This window comes from Nerophis ophidion, unplaced genomic scaffold (assembly GCF_033978795.1).
Source record: "Nerophis ophidion isolate RoL-2023_Sa unplaced genomic scaffold, RoL_Noph_v1.0 HiC_scaffold_75, whole genome shotgun sequence".
Taxonomy (NCBI): Eukaryota; Metazoa; Chordata; class Actinopteri; order Syngnathiformes; family Syngnathidae; genus Nerophis; species Nerophis ophidion.
The window spans coordinates 32,426-53,302 of record NW_026906997.1 but is presented as its reverse complement, the minus strand read 5'-3'; the positions used below and the strand labels follow the sequence as shown (position 1 = coordinate 53,302).

General features: G+C 39.3%; 1 protein-coding gene and 2 non-coding genes across 3 annotated transcripts; 1 reads left to right on the top strand and 2 right to left on the bottom strand.

Moving 5' to 3' along the window:
- Positions 1-865: 865 nt before the first annotated feature.
- Positions 866-1,879, bottom strand: LOC133547148 (gastrula zinc finger protein xLCGF3.1-like; the record flags this gene model as incomplete). Its single annotated transcript, XM_061892974.1, has 1 exon — positions 866-1,879. A coding segment is annotated over one exon (780 nt), but the record flags the coding sequence as incomplete, so codon positions are not given.
- Positions 1,880-11,201: 9,322 nt separating this feature from the next.
- Positions 11,202-11,288, top strand: trnay-gua (transfer RNA tyrosine (anticodon GUA)). Its single transcript is given in 2 exon segments — positions 11,202-11,238; positions 11,253-11,288. It is a non-coding gene; the product is annotated as a tRNA-Tyr (tRNA).
- Positions 11,289-13,426: 2,138 nt separating this feature from the next.
- Positions 13,427-13,499, bottom strand: trnak-uuu (transfer RNA lysine (anticodon UUU)). The gene has a single exon. It is a non-coding gene; the product is annotated as a tRNA-Lys (tRNA).
- Between the last annotated feature and the right edge of the window lie 7,378 nt (positions 13,500-20,877).

The window sequence follows — 20,877 nt, the reverse complement described above, 5'->3', positions numbered from 1 at the left end:
GGGATGATGTACAATATTGGCTTTTGTCTGACACTCCAAACTTTGACTGATATTGATGTTGTTTTGGGGATGTTAAAAAAGAAAATAAAAAACATTAAAACAAATGTTTAAAACACAATATATATAATACACAAATGTAAGTTTGTAAAAACAAAACCATCCTTTCACAAAAAAAAAATCTGCCATTTTCTCTCACTTTTATACTGCATAAAGGTCTGGGGACATACATATAAAAGAATCAATCAATCAATCAATGTTTACTTATATAGCCCTAAATTACTAGTGTCTCAAAGGGCTGCACAAACCACCACGACATCCTCGGTAGGCCCACATAAGGGCAAGGAAAACTCACACCCAGTGGGACATCGGTGACAATAATGACCTAGTGGGACGTCGGTGACAATAATGACTATGACAATCACAACACAATCATCATAATACAGAGTAATGACGATAATGAATAAAAATGATTGTAGAGACCCAACAAATGGTTTAAAAAGACACATTTTAAAATTGTATAAAAGACAACTGTTTAAATGATGTGTAAAGTAAATAATAATATGCTTCCTGAAGTGGTCCAGAAGATGTTTCAGATGTGAACCAGTACATATGTATATCATATAAAGGTGATAATCTATGGGATTATTAACAATTAGAAATACAATATTTCATATAATTAAGTCTAAAATTGTATGATGAATATACAGGATATATATATATATATATATATATATATATATATATATATATATATATATATATATATATATATATATGTGTGTGTGTGTGTGTGTGTGTGTGTGTGTGTGTGTATATACATACTCACAAAATGTTTATTGCATGTAAAATGTGTGTTGTACTGTTTACTCAGCTTTTTACTCAAATTGTTCTGTCCATTTTTTAATAAAAGTACACAATGTTGCATATTAATGCATGTGCTTGACTGAAAAAAGGATTAATATAAAATATCTAATCTATAAATGTGGAAGCATTTTAAAAAGATTGTTGGAAAAACAACAATGTCACACATGTTATATGTGCTGATGTTGTTAGAAAGTCAAAATGAAAGTCTGGACAGTTTATTTCAAATCCTGCAGTTTCATTTGCTGCTGCTGTTCTCACCAGCACACTTGTGTTTCTTACACTGGTACTTAGAAGACAATCTTTCACCACACACACTGCAACTCAACACTTTCTCTCCTGGGTGTCTTCTCATGTGTGCTACAAGGGTTGATCGGTCACTAAAGCTTCTGTTGCAGATTGAACAGGAATGTGAATTTTCACCAGTGTGTGTTCTAGTGTGTACTTTCAAACACCAGTTTTCTGTAAAACCTTTATCACAGATTGAACAGGAAAAAGGTTTTTCACCAGTGTGTGTTCTGTCGTGCAGTTTTAAATGATGACTTTGTGTAAAACCTTTACCACAGACTGAACAGGAAAACGGTTTTTCACCAGTGTGTGTTCTCATGTGCACTTTTAACCATCGACTTTCTGTAAAATCTTTACCACAGATTGAACAGACAAAAGGTTTTTCACCAGTGTGTGTTCTCATGTGTGCTTTTAAAAGGGGACTTTGTACAAAATCTTTACCACAGACTGAACAGGAAAACGGTTTTTCACCAGTGTGTGTTCTCATATGCACTTTTAACCATCGACTTTCTGTAAAACCTTTACCATAGATTGAACAGACAAAAGGTTTTTCACCAGTGTGTGTTCTCATGTGTGCTTTTAAAAGGGGACTTTGTACAAAATCTTTACCACATTCTGAGCAAGAAAAAGGTTTTTCACCAGTGTGTGTTCTCATGTGTCTTTTCAAATTTTGACTTTCTGTAAAACCTTTACCACAGGTTGAACAGGAGAAAGGTTTTTTACCAGTGTGTGTTCTCATGTGTATTTTCAAATTGTGACTTTCTACAAAACCTTTGACACAGGTTGAACAGACAAAATGTTTTTTACCACTGTGTATTCTCATGTGCACTTTCAAACTCCAATTTTGTGTAAAACATTACCACATATTGAACGGATAAAAGGTTTTTCTCCAGTGTGTCTGCTCATGTGTGTTTTCAGACGACAACCTCTATAAATGGGTTGTACTTGTATCGCGCTTTTCTACTTTCAAGGTACTCTTTGACACTACTTCCACATTTACCCATTCACACACTGATGGAGGGAGCTGCCATGCAAGGTGCTAACCAGCACCCATCAGGAGCAAGGGTGAAGTGTCTTGCTCAGGACACAATGGACGTGACAAGGTTAGTACTAGGTGGGGATTGAACCAGGGACCCTCGAGTTGCGCACGGCCACTCTCCCACTGCGCCACGCCGTCCCTATTATTACATCATTCCCAGTACTATGTTCTCAAATAAAGTAACCAGATATTAACAGTAAATAAACAAGTACATTAATAATAATTGTTTCGACAAAATAATACAATTAGAAAAGACACAATATGTTACTGCATATGTCAGCTGCCAAATTAAGAGCCTTTGTAAACAGTTTTGAAATTCTTCTATTATCAATCATATACCAAATGATGTATCGTGACATATATTGTTATTAGGATATAGATTTGAGGTCATAGCACTCATACCAAACATTGGTTTGCCGAGTCATTTTATTTAGCCCACCAAATATGTTTATTTTTTTATAATCTTCAGATGTGTGTGTATTAAGGGTGTAACGGTACGTGTATTTGTATTGAACCGTTTCGGTACGGGGGTTTGGGTTCTGGTTCGGAGGTGTATCGAACAAGTTTCCACACGGACATATTAAGTAGAGCACCACACGTTGTGTCAACAATGTACACTGAGGCACAACACACGGCATGCTAGCAATGACCCTGCTACTACAAAGAGTAAAAACCAGAGCTGAAAGACACTCCTGCCTCGTTAAGATCTCCCGTTTGGGAACACTTCGGCTTTGCAGTGCGACACAACAATGGATAACATGGCTTCAACAAAGAGAAAGACGAACAAACGCAGCTCCCACTGCATTCAAGCAGCTTCTACTCGGCAACTCAGGCAGGGCTAAAGCAATAACAAATGCTGTTGGTGTTTTTACAGCAGCAGATTTAAGACCATAGTGCATTAAAAACTAGATTTTGACCCACTTCTATGGTGGAAGAACAATGAGCCCATATATCCTCTTACTGCCAAGTTAGCCAGGCACTACCTCACCATACCTGCTACCTCTGTGTCCAGCGAAAGGGTATTTTTCACAGCTGGGGACATTGTAACTGCAAGCAGGTCTGCTCTTTCTGCAGACAAGGTGGTTAAACTAATTTTTCTGGCAGAAAACATGACAATTGAGTGAAAGTCATCAGGGAAATAGGGTGGGGAGGGGGAAGAAAAGTTAATCTGAGGCTGAGTTGACTTGAAACTGTTTAATGTTGCACTTTTTGTATGTAGAAGGAAAGTTTTGTCATTTTATTTAATCTGAGCTACAACTTGAAGCAGTTTTATGTTGCACTTTATACGTTAAAATGTTGCATTTTATAAGTAGAAAGGTTTTGTTAAGAAACCAATTCAGAGCCTTATCTTATTTTGTTTTTTAATTTTATATATATATATATATATATATAGATATGTCCAGAGTCGGGACCTGGGGTGGACCGCTCGCCTGTGCAACGGTTGGGGACATCTCTGCGTTGCTGACCTGTCTGCGCTCGGGATGGTCTCCAGCTGGCCCCACTATGGACTGGACTCTCACTATTATGTTAGAAACTGGCTGGCCTGGGAACGCCTCGGGATCCCCTAGAAAGAGCTGTATGAAGTGGCTGGGGAAAGGAAAGGCTGGGCTTCCCTACTTAGGCTGCTGGCCCCGCGACCCGACCTCAGATAAGCAGAAGAAGATAGATGGATGGATGTGTAACACAACTTGATGTTTCTTGAAAACAGCGTCCAGTAGTTGATGTTGTCGCTCCTTCTCCTCTTTTGTTGGACAAAGTTCCTCCTCTTATTCTGTTGTCGTTTTTTTTTTTTTTTTCTAAAATCACAAATATTTCTTCAACGGCAGCAGTTAGTCGCTGAGTCACCAACACTCACATCATTTGTAATGTAGACATGTTCACACAATAAAAACACTTTACACTTACATTGGATCTCTGCTTTGATGTGTCGATCACTTCCGCCTCTCTTTGTTAGCAGCTAACAAGCTAAGCTAACCAGCAGGCTAGGCTAGCACGTCAAAGTGCACTCAGACTAATGTATCCGCATACAAACAATTAATAACGACGTTTACTCTGTTAAACGACACACATGTGCACATGTACGTTGTAATTAAGACCTGTAACCATAATAACCAATACAACATCTTGTTTTGTTCTACCTCCTGTGTGACGTCATCGAGGTGTTCTCAACCGCAGAACAAATGTTGGCCAAATACGTGTTTCACTGGGACAATAGTGAGTGGTGCACACTTCCTTTAAACACGTGTTTCACTGGGACAATAGTGAGTGGTGCACACTTCCTTCAAACACGTGTTTCACTGGGACAATAGTGAGTGGTGCACACTTCCTTCAAACACGTGTTTCACTGGGACACTAGTGAGTGGTGCACACTTCCTTCGCCCGGCCAAAGAACAAGATAAATAGTCCCATTTAAGAGTTGCTGGTGTAACAATAGGAAGAATATATTCCACTCCTCTCTTGTACACGCGGCTTATGAGGTAATATACATGATATATTTTCATATTATTTATCTTATTTACCTCATATGTTGTTCGAAGCTAACGTGCTAGCGTTAGCCCGCTAGCAGGCCTTTGTAGCAAATGCGAGCGTTTTTTTTTTGAGGAGTGTATTTTATATGTTCTCTATGAGAATTATATTGACTTATTTAATACTTTTAACTGTTTTTTTGTTGTATATTACAGTCACGCTTAACATCATTGAATATTTGTTACTAGAAAGAAACGAACGTCTCGAAATTTAAGTCTGGAATAAGTCACATGGCATAATAATAATAATAATAAAACATTTTATTTGGTATAGCGCTTTTCAGTGTACTCAAAGATGTTTTACAGGATGAAAAAAAATATTATTGTTATTGTAATGACAGTGTAATATAATGTATTATTGCAGTGGTCTGCTTTATGTTGGTGTCAACTTTATTAGCAATAAATACAAATGATGTTTGCACGCACTTCTATTACCTTGATAACATCCATCCATCCATTTTTCTACCGCTTGTCCCTATTTGGGGTTGCGAGGGGGACAGGGGGTGTTGGAGCCTATCTCAGCTGCATTGGGTGGACATATCATGGAAATTAAATCAACTGATGTTTGTTATTACGAAAACACTATTTGCACAATTGTAAGTGATTAATGCTTATTCAGTCAGACTAAAATAAATATTTAATTAAATAAATGTTAAATATTAAAAATAGCTTTAATATACTGCACACAAAATGAATTTAAATTAGATTAGATAGTACTTTATTTATTCCGTCAGGAGAGTTCCTTCAGGAAAATTACAATTTTCAGCACAATCCCATTCAAGATCAGACAAACATTATAGGGAGACAGAACAGGATCGCTGACGGGTCTGCCGGCTTCCAGCGCCCCTTACAAAAAAGATGGGGTTGGGGGGGGGTGGGGGTAGGAGAAAAGAATAGAATATTAAAATAAAATTTAAAAAAATTTGCATCAATATTTTGTATGTAGTCAGAACATGAGGTACCCAAATATTTTAAATAATTGTTTACATTTATGAATTTATATATATATATATATATATATATATATATATATATATATATATATATATATATACATATATATATATACACATACATATATATATATATATATACTCGCTGGCACTTGTTCCAAGTGCTTCGCTGTTTTCTGTTGGGTTAAAAATGTTGCTTTCGCAGAAGAAAGTTAAAGTAGCAATGATTGTCACACACACACTAGGTGTGGTGAAATGTGTCCTCTGCATTTGACCCATCCCCTTGATCACACCCTGGGAGGTGAGGGGAGCAGTGGGCAGCAGCAGTGCTGCGCCCGGGAATCATTTATGGTGATTTATCCCCCAATCACAACCCTTGATGCTGAGTGCCAAGCAGGAAGGTAATGGAGAACAAGGAGAGGATATTGTGCGTAAAAGTAAAGCCAACCGACCACAGCTCTGTAGTCCTGGTCACCGTTGACGTGAGGTGGGACTATTTTGGAGGTGCACGTCAAGGTTGGCTGGTAGGTTGGTAGTGGGAGGAGCCAGTTGGCGTCACTTGATGCTGCAGCACAATGAAACTTTTATACGTGCAGACTGACTTCATGCAGTCATGACGGTATTAAAATCCCAGCAGGAGGTTTTCTATAAGTTGTTACTTTTTAAACAATAATTAATGTAAATGCAGAAAATAGGATCAATGACACAATTCATAATAATCAATAACTGATGATTATTCCATGTGTAGAAGAACATCACCACAGAGTGGTGTCAGTCCACTTGGAAAATATTATATTTGATAGACAAAACATATTTGACACATCTGAGCTGAAGTTTGTTTGTGTTGTCTTGCGGACGTCCAACAGATGAACGCTCGTCAAGAAGAACGTCCCCTTCAGCAGCAGGAGGATCCACAGCCCCCCCACATTAAAGAGGAAGAGGAGGAAGTGTGGATCAGTCAGGAGGGAGAGTGTCCTGTAGGGCAGGAGGAGGCTGATGTCAGCAAGTTTCCACTGACTGTTGTCTCTGTGAAGACTGAAGAGCATGAAGACAAACCACCTGAGTCCTCACAGCTTCATCACAGTCCAAGTAAGCACAACATCCACATATCATCTAATACAATGTTTGTGACACATGTTCATCCGGGGGACACATTTATCACTAAAGATGAAGATATGTTTGCTTTTTAACACCACCATTTACAAATGAATGCTCATCAATCATCAACAGTGTAATTGCTGGGGTGTAACCATGTGACCTAGAGGCCGTCCTCCTTATCTCACGTGGTCAAATGAAGGCAAACATTCAATATGGCTACTGTTTATTTACCTTTAGCAGCACATATGTCAGCATATTTCAAGGGTTTAGTGATGAAGATAAGAGCTGTATACCAAGTACCATTTTTTTTTTTTTTAGTACTGGTTCCTAAAGGTCTACTAAAAGCCACTACTAGCGACCACGCAGTCTGATAGTTTATATATCAATGATGAAATATTAACATTGCAACACATGCCAATACGGCCTTTTTAGTTTACTAAATTGCAATTTTAAATTTCCCGGGAGTTTCGTCTTAAAAACGTTGTGTAATGATGACGTGTACGCAAGACGTCACGGGTTTATAGGAAGTATGAGCGCTGCACACACACACAGCTAAAAGTCGTCTGCTTTAACGGCATAATTACAGAGTATTTTGGAGATCTGTGTTGCTGAATCTTTTGCAATTTGTTCAATTAATATTTCAGAAGTCAAAGTAGAAAGATGGAGTTGGGAAGCTTTAGCCTTTAGCCACACAAACACATGGTGATTCCTTGTTTAAAATTCCCGGAGATCAAACTTTCCATCATAGCTGAGACAACAATACAGAATACATATTTACACTGTAAACAACCTCATCTTTTCTCCAAGCTTATACATCAGTAACTGACATTAACATCACAGGGGGCGCTGGAGCCTATCCCAGCTGCATTCAGGTTAAAGGGAATTTATCACAATTTAGATTTTAGGCCATATTGCCCATCCCTCGTAAAAAGTGGTCTTCTATTCCTGTGAATAATGTTGTAAAGAGCAATGTGTTTGTTTTCAGGCCAATTCATATAATCACTTTTTATTTTAAGTACATGTAAACTTACTGAATGCCTCATGTGACTGAGCAAAACTGGACATTTCTCAAGCATGTTTGTCATTGTGTGTCCTGCAGACGTCTGTGGAGAACAACGTCTGCCTGAAAAAAAGGAGAGTAGCTTCAGGATGGTGAAGGCGGATCCTTCAAAGAGGAAGACCAGGCGCCACGGACCCTCTGGCGTCTCCTTTTCCTCTTTGACACAGACCCTTCCCTGTAAAAAGGAAGAGGAAGACTCACTGACGCCCCACATTAAAGAGGAAGAGGAGGAACACAGCATCACTCAAGAGGGAGATCATCTTGAAGGACTGGAGGAGTTCCCAGTGACTGGTGTCCCTGTGAAGAGTGAAGATGATGAGGTGAAAGGTGAAAGTGAGGAGAGGGGAGGGGGGGAGCCTCCAAGCAGCAGCTCAACACAACACATGACAACAGAAGCTGATGGAGACCACTGTGGAGGATCACAAGCAGACAAGCTCTTAGCTCCACTATCAGATAGTGAGGACACAACGTCACACTCTCCTGACACTGATGATGAAGACTCTAAAGATGATAAGACATGTCACACTGACAACACTCACTTCACATCTTCTCACTCTCACAAAACATTTAAATACCATTGTAGTCTGAAAAGACACATGAGAACACACACTGGAGAAAAAACTTTTATCTGTTCAGTCTGTGGTAAACGTTTTGTTCGAAGTCATAATGTGAAAGTACACATGAGAACACACACTGGCGAAAAAACGTTTTCTTGTTCAATCTGTGGTAAAGGTTTTATACAAAGTCAATATTTGAAAGTGCACATGAGAACGCACACTGGAGAAAAACCTTTTCCCTGTTCAACCTGTGGTAAAGGTTTTACACAAAATCAATATTTGAAAGTACACATGAGAACACACACTGGGGAAAAACCTTTTTCCTGTTCAATCTGCAGTAAAGGTTTTGTACAAAGTAACAGTTTGAAAGTACACACTAGAACACACACTGGTGAAAAATCACATTCTTGTTCAATCTGCAACAGAAGCTTTTGTGACCGATCAAACCTTTGTAGCACACATGAGAAGACACCCAGGAGAGAAAGTGTTGAGTTGCAGTGTGTGTGGTGAAAGATTGTCTTCTAAGTACCAGTGTAAGAAACACAAGTGTGCTGGTGAGAACAGCAGCAGCAAATGAAACTGCAGGATTTGAAATAAACTGTCAAGACTTTCATTTTGACTTTCTAACAACTTTATGATTCATTTGTTGGGTCTCTATAATCTATTTTATTAATTACCGTTATTACTCTGTATTATAGTGATTGTGTTGTGATTATTTTATATGTATGTCCCCAGACCTTTATGCAATATACAAGTGAGAGAAAATAGCAGATTTTTTTTTTGTTTTTGTGAAAGGATTTTGTTTTTACAAACTTACATTTGTGGATACATCAAATAAATCCAGTATTGTGTTCTGAACATTTTTTATGTATTTTTTTCTTTTTTCAACATCCCCAAAACAACATCAATATCAGTCAAAGTTTGGAGTGTCAGACAAAAGCCAATATTGAACATCATCCCACAGAGATTTACTTTGCATACATTCTTAAAATAAACTGTTTATTGTGTTTCACAGTCACAGAACCAACAAGTGCTGTCTTCAATTGCAAAATAACATCCATAATATAATTTTAAGTGGTCAATTCCATCCTTTTTTTTAATTTAGATTAACTCTTTTATCTCAGAAAGAATGGATACTTTTAAGTATTTTTTTGTTTCAGAGAAAATAATAAGAAGAAGAAATAGAAAACAATTAAAAAAGATGCAGTAACTAGAATATTTTAAATAAAAGCCTATTTAAATGTTGTAATATTTCTTATTTGCAGGTCATACTTAATTAAATCTTGAAATATTAAAATATTTTTATCAGTCAATAAGTGCATCAGCGACCAAATGCCTTTTTCAAACCATTGCTGTACAAAGATGGATTTGTTTCTCATTTTAATATAAGAACAATTCCATAGTGGAGTATTGTGTGTGATGAAGTTGTGTTTGTAAATTAGTTTCCAGTACAACAACACCTGCTGGTAGGGATGGGTACTGTTCACTTCTAATTCCATGTTTTATGTGTTATATATGTCAATATATTGTGTGTTTGTATTTTGCCAACATGGTAGAATCACATGATAGGCAGGTTGTATCATGTTTTTCTGTCACCTTGAGGAAATGGCATAAAGAGGAAGATGACAATATAATGTCACTTGGACAATGATGTACAGAACAGAGGAGATTTAGTTCATTTTAATTTTTGGTTTCAGGCAATTTTTTATATTATTATTTTTTCACAAAACCTCTCCATTATCCAGCTATGGATTTCTGGTAGCTGCTTAAAAGGAGATGGAAGGGGACAGTGAGCTGATGTATGAGGAAGGTATGGACATGGATAGGACTAGAGGGGAGAGAAGGTCATGAAGGTAAGTCGAGTGCTAAAAGAGTAGAAAAGAGTAAAAAGATTATAGTGATGTCAGGTTCAAACACTGATGCGTCTATTAAACAGACGAGAAGGAAGAAATCATGCACAGACAGAGTTACATTTTGCTCAATTGAGGAGAGATGTGTTTTGGGCTGTACTCTAGTTACAGATCCAAACTACGTTCTAAAAGTCCAGCCCACGTGTTGCCTCTATTTATTTGGGAGGTCCCTGGTTACATCACTGAGGCTGTCGCTGAGGGAAGGGGGTCATCTTCACAGCTCCAGCTAGACACAATATATAATTATACATAAATGCAAATGTGCTGACAGTCGTGATATCACCTTGTCTCTGTTCTGTCTACGTCACGGTACTCGATGTTCGGTCTTGGCAGTCAGCAGGCCGGTTCTGGAAACAAACACTGATAAGAGACTTGCTTGCAATCTTGTGGATTGCCAGCTTTGCACAGACAAAGAAAAAATAATTTCAGCACACTTGATAATAACCATAGCAACAGCCTTTAAGCATAAGAGTTGTGTGATAATATACCGTAGTTCCTTGAATAGGCGCCGGGGCGCTAATTAATTTAAAACCTCTTCTCACTCCTGCGCTTAATCAAGGCATGCGGTAAAAGTAAGCAGGAGCTAATCATTTTAAAACCTCTTCTCACCCGTGCGCTTACCAGTGGCATGCAGTAAAAATCTGACTGATTAAAACATAAATAAATAAACATTTATTCTGTGGCCGCGGCCCGGTGGTTGGGGACCACTGCTCTACAAGGTTTCTCACTGTCATCCCATTGGGTTGAGTTTGTTCTTGCCCTGATGTGGGATCTGAGCCGAGGATGTCGTTGTGGCTTGTGCAGCCCTTTGAGACACTTGTGATTTAGGGCTATAGAAGTAAACTTTGAGTGATTAATTGCTTGATAATAATGTGACTCAAAAATCAGAATTAGTATTGTTTGATCCTAACCTTCGATAGCTCAGTTGGTAGAGCGGAGGACTGTAGTTGCTCATGCTGAAATCCTTAGGTCGCTGGTTCAAATCCGGCTCGAAGGATCACCCGTTACGCTTTTTTTTTTTTTAATTAAATCAAGATAAACAACACAAGATACACTTACAATTAGTGCACCAACCCAAAAACTGTCCCTCCCTCATTCTCACTCATTCATACATTACATTTCTGTGTGATGTGGTTCAAATAAGAATCCAAATAATGTCTTACATCCTGAGGATGTAAACTGTGTGTTGTTTTGGCGTAAGATATTTACGAAACACAACCTGTCCTACAGTAAGATGTTTCTTTCCATAGGGATAGTGATGCAATGGATAATGTGTCTCACTACGGACTAGAAGATTCTAGGTTCAACTCCTGGCCAGCGTGCTGTTGTTTGTTAACTCAACTGAAACAATATTCTGTGCGATTTTTGGGGGGAGTTTACTTTGCTTTGGCTTTTCTAAATCTACAAACTGAAAAATGTGTTTTTTTTCTCTTTATTATTGTGAATGTATAACTGGTAGTTGTATCTGTTCTTATACTCGGGGCATTCAATCAGAATAAAGTGGGTGAGGAAAAAGGTGAGCACAACAATATAAATGTGACTATTTTACATCTTAGCAGTTGTTCTTTACACCACAATGGAGTAAAACCTAAATATTTCCCCAGAACATCAAGTATTAGCACACTGATTGAGATTCTCTTCCATGATGTCGTTCAAACAGAATGTGGCTTGAGCAGATGGTTTAACATTAGACATCAGGAGAGCAAACACATTATCAATCAAGATGAGTAGGAACATCCGTGATGGTATAGTGGTTAGTACTCTGTGTTGTGGTCACAGCAACCCTGGTTCAATTCCGGGTCATGACGCTTAAACTGCTTTTCTTTTCAGCATTTTTCATCTTCACTTGAAGACTTATTTATTAGCCTGCTAAGAACTTTTGAACATTTCTGAAAAATCTGCCAAATGTTTGCAATAATCATAACATTCTCGGTAGTAAAACATTCTTCAGAAGCATTTTGGTACATTTTTTAGAGACCCTGAAATGCTCAGTCATGGAGCGTAAGACATTCTTTTTGAGCTTCCGGGATTCAAGTACCTGTTCTGCTGACCGATACTAGACTTTGAGACCCCTTGGAAAGACCTCCCTCCACCCCTCAAAAGTCACCAATAGGGCAGACCTTGGTTACATTTGAATGTGTAAACCCAAGAAGGTGTTGTATAGCTGAAATAGCTCAGTTGGGAGAGCATCAGACTGAAGATCCAATGCTCCGTGGATCGATCCTGGGTTTCAGCATAAATATACGTGCTTCTAAAATGGTACTTATTACTAATAAGCCTCCTGTGGCTTTTACAATACTGAAATGCTCAGTCATGGAGCGTAAGACATTCTTTTTGAGCTTCCGGGATTCAATTACCTGTTCTGCTGACCAATACTAGACTTTGAGACCCCCTTGGAAAGACCTCCTTCCACCCCTCAAAAGTCACCAATAGGGCAGACCTTGGTTACATTTGAATGTGTAAACCCAAGAAGGTGTTGTATAGCTGAAATAGCTCAGTTGGGAGAGCATCAGACTGAAGATCTAATGCTCCGTGGATCGATCCTGGGTTTCAGCATAAATATACGTGCTTCTAAAATGGTACTTATTACTAATAAGCCTCCTGTGGCTTTTACAATACTGAAATGGTCTCCCTGGCCTGCCAGCCTTGCTGGTGGACTCCGAGTATCAGTTGTTACAAACATTTCCTCCATTTTTAATTTGGACAACCGTTACGTGGTTTAACGGTCTTTAACTGAGCCTTACATCGGGCTGTTTCAAACACAAATTTCTTGCCTTAAGGTTTGTCTTGGACTGTATAACTTGAAACTGAGAGTAATAAAGCTGAGCTCAGTGTGAGGTGAAGGTGCATCTAACACACCTACAGCAAAATATTAACCACAGCTTTTTCATACAGATACACTGTCTAACTATTTGAGTTTAATGCAATTTTTTTAATCCTTCGGATGATCGCATTAACGCTCTGCCACCTGAAGTAAAGTTGATATAAGGGAGGTTTTTAGTTTCAGTGTTTCAAATGAAATAGAGAAAAAAACAATCACTGTTGAAAACTATTTAAATCAGATATAGATTACAAGGACTGCTGCAGTGTGGCAAAGGGATGTCTTTTGAGAAATGTAAGGAGGTTAGCATCAGCTGCCTGAACAGGGACTTGAACCCTGGACCCTCAGATTAAAAGTCTGATGCTCTGCCGACTGAGCTACCCAGGACCTTTGATGTGCTGATATGTCCAACATCTGAGAGAACATCCATATTGGCAACCTCAGATGAACGTGAATTAGTAAGGATGTTCAGTGACAAGCTGGGAACTGTCAAAGTTCAAACTCCCCAATTGCTTGAACCCAAAGCTCATTTTTTGACAGATAGGCCAGTTTTACATCGTCATCAACAAAGAAGGTTTTGACCAAAAAAGAAGCTCCTCTCCCAAAATTGCCAACTCTGAGCTGCATTTAACTTGGATGCTCCCCAGAGTTTTGCCAGAAGCATTTTGTTTCAATTTTTAGTGGAGGTTAGCTGCAACAGGTAGAGCTGGTGAAGGCCCAGGCTGCAACAAATAGAAGGTCACTAGATTTTAAAGTCCAACATAAGCAGTCAGTAAAGCCCTGTTTTGGTAGTAAGCCTCATGTAAACTGTGTGTTCCTTTGGCCTAAGATGTTTACAATATACAACCTGTACGAAATTACAGGGCACGGAGCTAGTGGTGCAATGGATAACATGTCTGACTACGGATCAGAAAATTCTAGGTTCAACTCCTGGCTAGCTCGTTGTATTTTGTTAATTGAACTGAAACAAAATTCAGTGCAATTTCTTCGGGAGTGTTTTTTTGCATTTAAAATAAATATCTACTAACTGGAACATGCATTTTTTTTCTTTTTTATTATTGTGAATATATAACTGGTAGTTGTATCTGTTGGTATACTCGGGACATTCAATCAGAACAAAGTGGGTGAGGAAAAATGTGAAACAAAACAAATCTTGCCTAAGCACGCCTTCCTCTTGTTAGAGTAAAACTTGTTGGGGCTTCGTCATGTTGAGAGACACTTTTTGTGCCGTCTCACCCGGGCCGGGAGCAGGAACACAATTTGAGGAGGCAGGAGTTGAGTCAAGTAGAAGTATTTTATTGAACGCAGTCTGCAGAGAGTGGAGATCGTATAGTACACTTGAACAGTAGTACCAGTAAAACCCAAAGCGATCCGTCTGAGAGTTTGTTGTACAGCAGCTTATATACACTGTGCCAGTAGTTATCTGATTGGTCAGTCTACTGACTGACGTCTGTTGCTATGTGTCTCGTGTCTAGGAATAATTATGCTGAACTACTCTTGGTTTCCTGTTATGCTCGTTGTTGCTCAAGTATCTGTTTCCTGTATGTGCAGTGTTTGGCACACTGAGTTAAATTGAGGTCAGGACGTTTCCTGTTTTGTTTGGTCCACTCTGTACTCTCAGAAATGAGGCCTTGTACACAAAATTGAGGTCAGGACGTTTCCTGTTTTGTTTGGTACACTCTGAACTCTCAGAGTGTACCTAACTATACGAATGCGCATATTGCCAGTCCCCTTAAAAGGGGTCGGGGGGTCGCACTAATATACAACGAAAACTTTAACTTTAGTCCTAACTTAAATAATAAATATAAATCGTTTGATTTGCTTTCTATGAAGTCTGCCACACCTCTGCCTCTGTGCCTGGCCGTTATCTACCGCCCCCCAGGGCCCTATTCGGACTTTATTAGTGAATTCTCAGAGTTTGTTGCTGATTTAGTGACACACGCCGATAATATAATTATAATGGGGGACTTTAATATCCATATGAATACCCCATTGGACCCACCGTGCGTGGCGCTCCAGACTATAATTGATAGCTGTGGTCTTACACAAATAATAAATGAACCGACGCATCGCAGCGGTAATACGATAGACCTAGTGCTTGTCAGAGGTATCACCATTTCCAAAGTTATGATACTCCCGTATACTAAAGTAATGTCCGATCATTACCTTATAAAATTCGAAGTTCAGACTCATGTTCGGCAAGCTAATAATAATAAAAACTGCTATAGCAGCCGCAACATTAATGCTGCCACAACGACGACTCTTGCTGACCTACTGCCCTCGGTAATGGCACCGTTCCCAAAGTATGTGGGCTCTATTGATAACCTCACTAACAGCTTTAACAACGCCCTGCGCGAAACCATTGATAACATAGCACCGCTGAAGTTAAAAAAGGCTCCAAAAAGGCGTACGCCATGGTTTACTGAAGAAACTAGAGCTCAGAAATTATTATGTAGAAAGCTGGAACGCAAATGGCGCACGACTAAACTTGAGGTGCACCATCAAGCATGGAGTGATGGTTTAATAACTTATAAACGCATGCTTACCTTAGCTAAAACTAATTATTACTCAAATCTCATCCGCATTAATAAAAACGATCCAAAATTTTTGTTTAGTACAGTAGCATCGCTAACCCAACAAGGGACTCCTTCCAGTAGCTCCACCCATTCGGCAGATGACTTTATGAAGTTCTTTAATAAGAAAATTGAACTTATTAGAAAGGAGATTAAAGACAATGCGTCTCAGCTACAACTGGGTTATAGTAACACAGATACGACTGTATATACGGCGGATACTGCAAATATCCAAAATAGTTTCTCTCGTTTTGATGAAATAACACTAGAAGAATTGTTACAACGTGTAAATAGAATAAAACAAACAACATGTTTACTTGACCCACTTCCTGGGAAACTTATCAAGGAGCTTTTTGTATTATTAGGTCCATCAGTGCTAAATATTATAAACTTATCACTTTCCTCGGGCACTGTTCCCCTAGCATTCAAAAAAGCGGTTATTCATCCTCTCCTTAAAAGACCTAACCTCAATCCTGACCTCATGGTAAACTACCGACCGGTGTCTCACCTTCCCTTTATTTCGAAAATCCTCGAAAAAATTGTTGCAGAGCAGCTAAATGAACACTTAGCTTTTAAAAATCTATGTGAAACCTTTCAATCCGGTTTCACGGCAAATCACTCGACTGAGACAGCCCTCGCAAAATTGACTAATGATCTATTGCTAACGATGGATTCTGATGCGTCATCTATGTTGCTGCTCCTCGATCTTAGCGCTGCTTTCGATACCGTCGATCATAATATTTTATTAGAGCGTATCAAAACACAAATTGGTATGTCAGACTCAGCCCTGTCTTGGTTTAATTCTTATCTTACTGATAGGATGCAGTGTGTCTCCCATAACAATGTGACCTCGGACTATGTTAAGGTAACGTGTGGAGTTCCCCAGGGTTCGGTCCTTGGCCCTGTACTCTTCAGCATCTACATGCTGCCGCTAGGTGACGTCATACGCAAATACGGTGTTAGCTTTCACTGTTATGCTGATGACACCCAACTCTACATGCCCCTAAAGCTGACCAACACGCCGGATTGTAGTCAGCTGGAGGCGTGTCTTAATGAAATTAAACAATGGATGTCCGCTAACTTTTTGCAACTCAACGCCAAAAAAACGGAAATGCTGATTATCGGTCCTGCTAGACACCGACCTCTATTTAATAATACAACTTTAACATTTGACAACCAAATAATAAAACAAGGTGACTCGGTAAAAAATCTGGGTATTATCTTCGACCCAACTCTCTCCTTTGAGTCACACATTAAAAACGTTACTAAAACGGCCTTCTTTCATCTCCGTAATATTGCTAAAATTCGCTCCATTTTGTCCACTAAAGACGCCGAGATCATTATCCATGCGTTTGTTACGTCTCGTCTCGATTACTGTAACGTATTATTTTCGGGTCTCCCCATGTCTAGCATTAAAAGATTACAGTTGGTACAAAATGCGGCTGCTAGACTTTTGACAAGAACAAGAAAGTTTGATCATATTACGCCTGTACTGTATATACCTTTATATACATATATACATACATATATACCTGTACTGTATATACCTTTATATACATATATACATACATATATACCTATACTGGCTCACCTGCACTGGCTTCCTGTGCACTTAAGATGTGACTTTAAGGTTTTACTACTTACGTATAAAATACTACACGGTCTAGCTCCATCCTATCTTGCCGATTGTATTGTACCATATGTCCCGGCAAGAAATCTGCGTTCAAAAGACTCCGGCTTATTAGTGATTCCTAGAGCCCAAAAATGTCCGCGGGCTATAGTGCGTTTTCCGTTCGGGCTCCAGTACTCTGGAATGCCCTCCCGGTAACAGTTCGAGATGCCACCTCAGTAGAAGCATTTAAGTCTCACCTTAAAACTCATCTGTATACTCTAGCCTTTAAATAGACCTCCTTTTTAGACCAGTTGATCTGCCGCTTCTTTTCTTTCTCCTATGTCCCCCCCCTCCCTTGTGGAGGGGGTCCGGTCCGATGACCATGGCTGAAGTACTGGCTGTCCAGAGTCGAGACCCAGCATGGACCGCTCGTAGGGACCCAGGATGGACCGCTCGCCTGTATCGGTTGGGGACACCTCTACCCTGCTGATCCGCCTCCGCTTTGGATGGTTTCCTGTGGACTGGACTCTCGCTGCTGTCTTGGATCCGCTTGAACTGAACTCTCGCGGCTGTGTTGGAGCCACTATGGATTGAACTTTCACAGTATCATGTTAGACCCGCTCGACATGCATTGCTTTCGGTCCCCTAGAGGGGGGGGGGGGGGTTGCCCACATCTGAGGTCCTCTCCAAGGTTTCTCATAGTCAGCATTGTCACTGGCGTCCCACTGGATGTGAATTCTCCCTGCCCACTGGGTGTGAGTTTTCCTTGCCCTTTTGTGGGTTCTTCCGAGGATGTTGTAGTCGTAATGGTTTGTGCAGTCCTTTGAGACATTTGTGATTTGGGGCTATATAAATAAACATTGATTGATTGATGATTGATTCTTTTACATAACAGTTGCTAAAACTTTTGTTCACTTCCAGTTCTTAATTTATTGACAATATACTCCATAAGTAATCACAATAAAAATAAATAAATAACTCTCAGTGAAGTAAGTTCCATTTCATATGGTGAGATGAGTAAGAACATCTAGAAAATGAATGGATTGATGACATAAATTCAGAATGTTTATTATCATGGTTCTTCTTCTTTCTACTTTGTAAAGACTTGAAGTTTGAAGAGTTTCTTGAAGTGGATGATATTAGTACATTGTTTGATTGCTTTGCTTAATGCATCCCATCATTTAATTCCACATACTGATGTGCTTAAGGTCTTAAGTGTTGTACGTGCATACAAATGTTTTAAATTACATTTTTCTCTAAGATTATATTTCTCCTCTTTTTTTTGAGAAAAATTGTTGTATATTCTTGGCTAGCAGGTTATAGTTTGGTTTGTGTATAATTTTAGTTGTTTGCAAATTCACTATGTTGTGGAATTTCAGTATTTTTGATTCAATAAATAAATTGTTTGAATGTTGTCTATATCCAACATGATGTATTATTCTAACTGATCTTTTTTGTAACACAGTTAATGAATGAAGTGTACTTTTGCAGTTATTTCCCCATTTTTCTGCACAATAACTCAGATATGGTAACACTAGTGAGCGGAAATGCTGATTATCGGTCCTGCTAGACACCGACCTCTATTTAATAATACAACTTTAACATTTGACAACCAAATAATAAAACAAGGTGACTCTGTAAAAAATCTGGGTATTATCTTCGACCCAACTCTCTCCTTTGAGTCACACATTAAAAGCGTTACTAAAACGGCCTTCTTTCATCTCCGTAATATCGCTAAAATTCGCTCCATTTTGTCCACTAAAGACGCCGAGATCATTATCCATGCGTTTGTTACGTCTCGTCTCGATTACTGTAACGTATTATTTTCGGGTCTCCCAATGTCTAGCATTAAAAGATTACAGTTGGTACAAAATGCGGCTGCTAGACTTTTGACAAGAACAAGAAAGTTTGATCATATTACGCCTGTACTGGCTCACCTGCACTGGCTTCCTGTGCACTTAAGATGTGACTTTAAGGTTTTACTACTTACGTATAAAATACTACACGGTCTAGCTCCAGCCTATCTTGCCGATTGTATTGTACCGTATGTCCCGGCAAGAAATCTGCGTTCAAAAGACTCCGGCTTATTAGTGATTCCTAGAGCTCAAAAAAAGTCTGCGGGCTATAGAGCGTTTTCCGTTCGGGCTCCAGTACTCTGGAATGCCCTCCCGGTAACAGTTCGAGATGCTACCTCAGTAGAAGCATTTAAGTCTCATCTTAAAACTCATCTGTATACTCTAGCCTTTAAATAGACCTCCTTTTTAGACCAGTTGATCTGCCGCTTCTTTTCTTTCTCCTATGTCCCCCCCTCCCTTGTGGAGGGGGTCCGGTCCGATGACCATGGATGAAGTACTGGCTGTCCAGAGTCGAGACCCAGGATGGACCGCTCGTCGGGACCCAGGATGGACCGCTCGCCTGTATCGGTTGGGGACATCTCTACGCTGCTGATCCGCTCGAGATGGTTTCCTGTGGACGGGACTCTCGCTGCTGTCTTGGAGCCACTGTGGATTGAACTTTCACAGTATCATGTTGGACCCGCTCGACATCCATTGCTTTCGGTCCCCTAGAGGGGGGGGGTTGCCCACATCTGAGGTCCTCTCCAAGGTTTCTCATAGTCAGCATTGTCGCTGGCGTCCCACTGAATGTGAATTCTCCCTGCCCACTGGGTGTGAGTTTTCCTTGCCCTTTTGTGGGTTCTTCCGAGGATGTTGTAGTCGTAATGATTTGTGCAGTCCTTTGAGACATTTGTGATTTGGGGCTATATAAATAAACATTGATTGATTGATTGAGAATATGAAGTGATTTTTGGTCCAGAACATGTTTTGCTTCATTCATTATTGCCGTGTTTCTTGCTACTTTATGTTGTAAATTTTTTACATGAGATTTTCAGTTCATTTTATCATCAATCATTATACCTAGAAATTTGGTTTCATTTACTCTTTCAATATCTATTCCGTCTATTTGTATTTGTGTTTGACACTTCTTTTCTACTTTTACCAAATAGCATTATTTTAGTTTTACCGAAATTCAAAGATAGTCTGTTTTTGTCAAACCATCTTTTTAATTTGTTCATTTCTTCTGTTATTATTTGTATTATCTTCTGTGTGTTCTCTCCTGAACAAAACACTGTTGTATCATCCGCAAATAATACAAATTTTAAATATTTTATAACTTTAAAAATGTCATTTATATAAAGCTTGAACCATGTTGGTCCTAGTTTTGATCCCTTAGGTCAGGGGTGCCCATTACGTCAATCGCGAGCTACCACTCGACCGCGGGGGGGGTGTCAGTCGATCTCCAGCCAGGCTTTTAAAAAAAATAGACCTAAAAATGAGTGATCATCAATCTTCACCAAGACGTCACTTAAATGACATTCACGGTACCGGAGGGTCTTGTGAGATGACGCTGGCTGCTGCAAGATCATTATTATTAAAATATGACCAAGAGGAAGGCGAGAAACACTTTTTATTTCAACAGACTCTCGCGCCGTACCTTCCGTCAAAACTCTAAAGGCCGACTGCACATTTCCTATCTTCACAATAAAAGCCCTGCTTCATGCTGCCTGCGCTAACTAAATAAG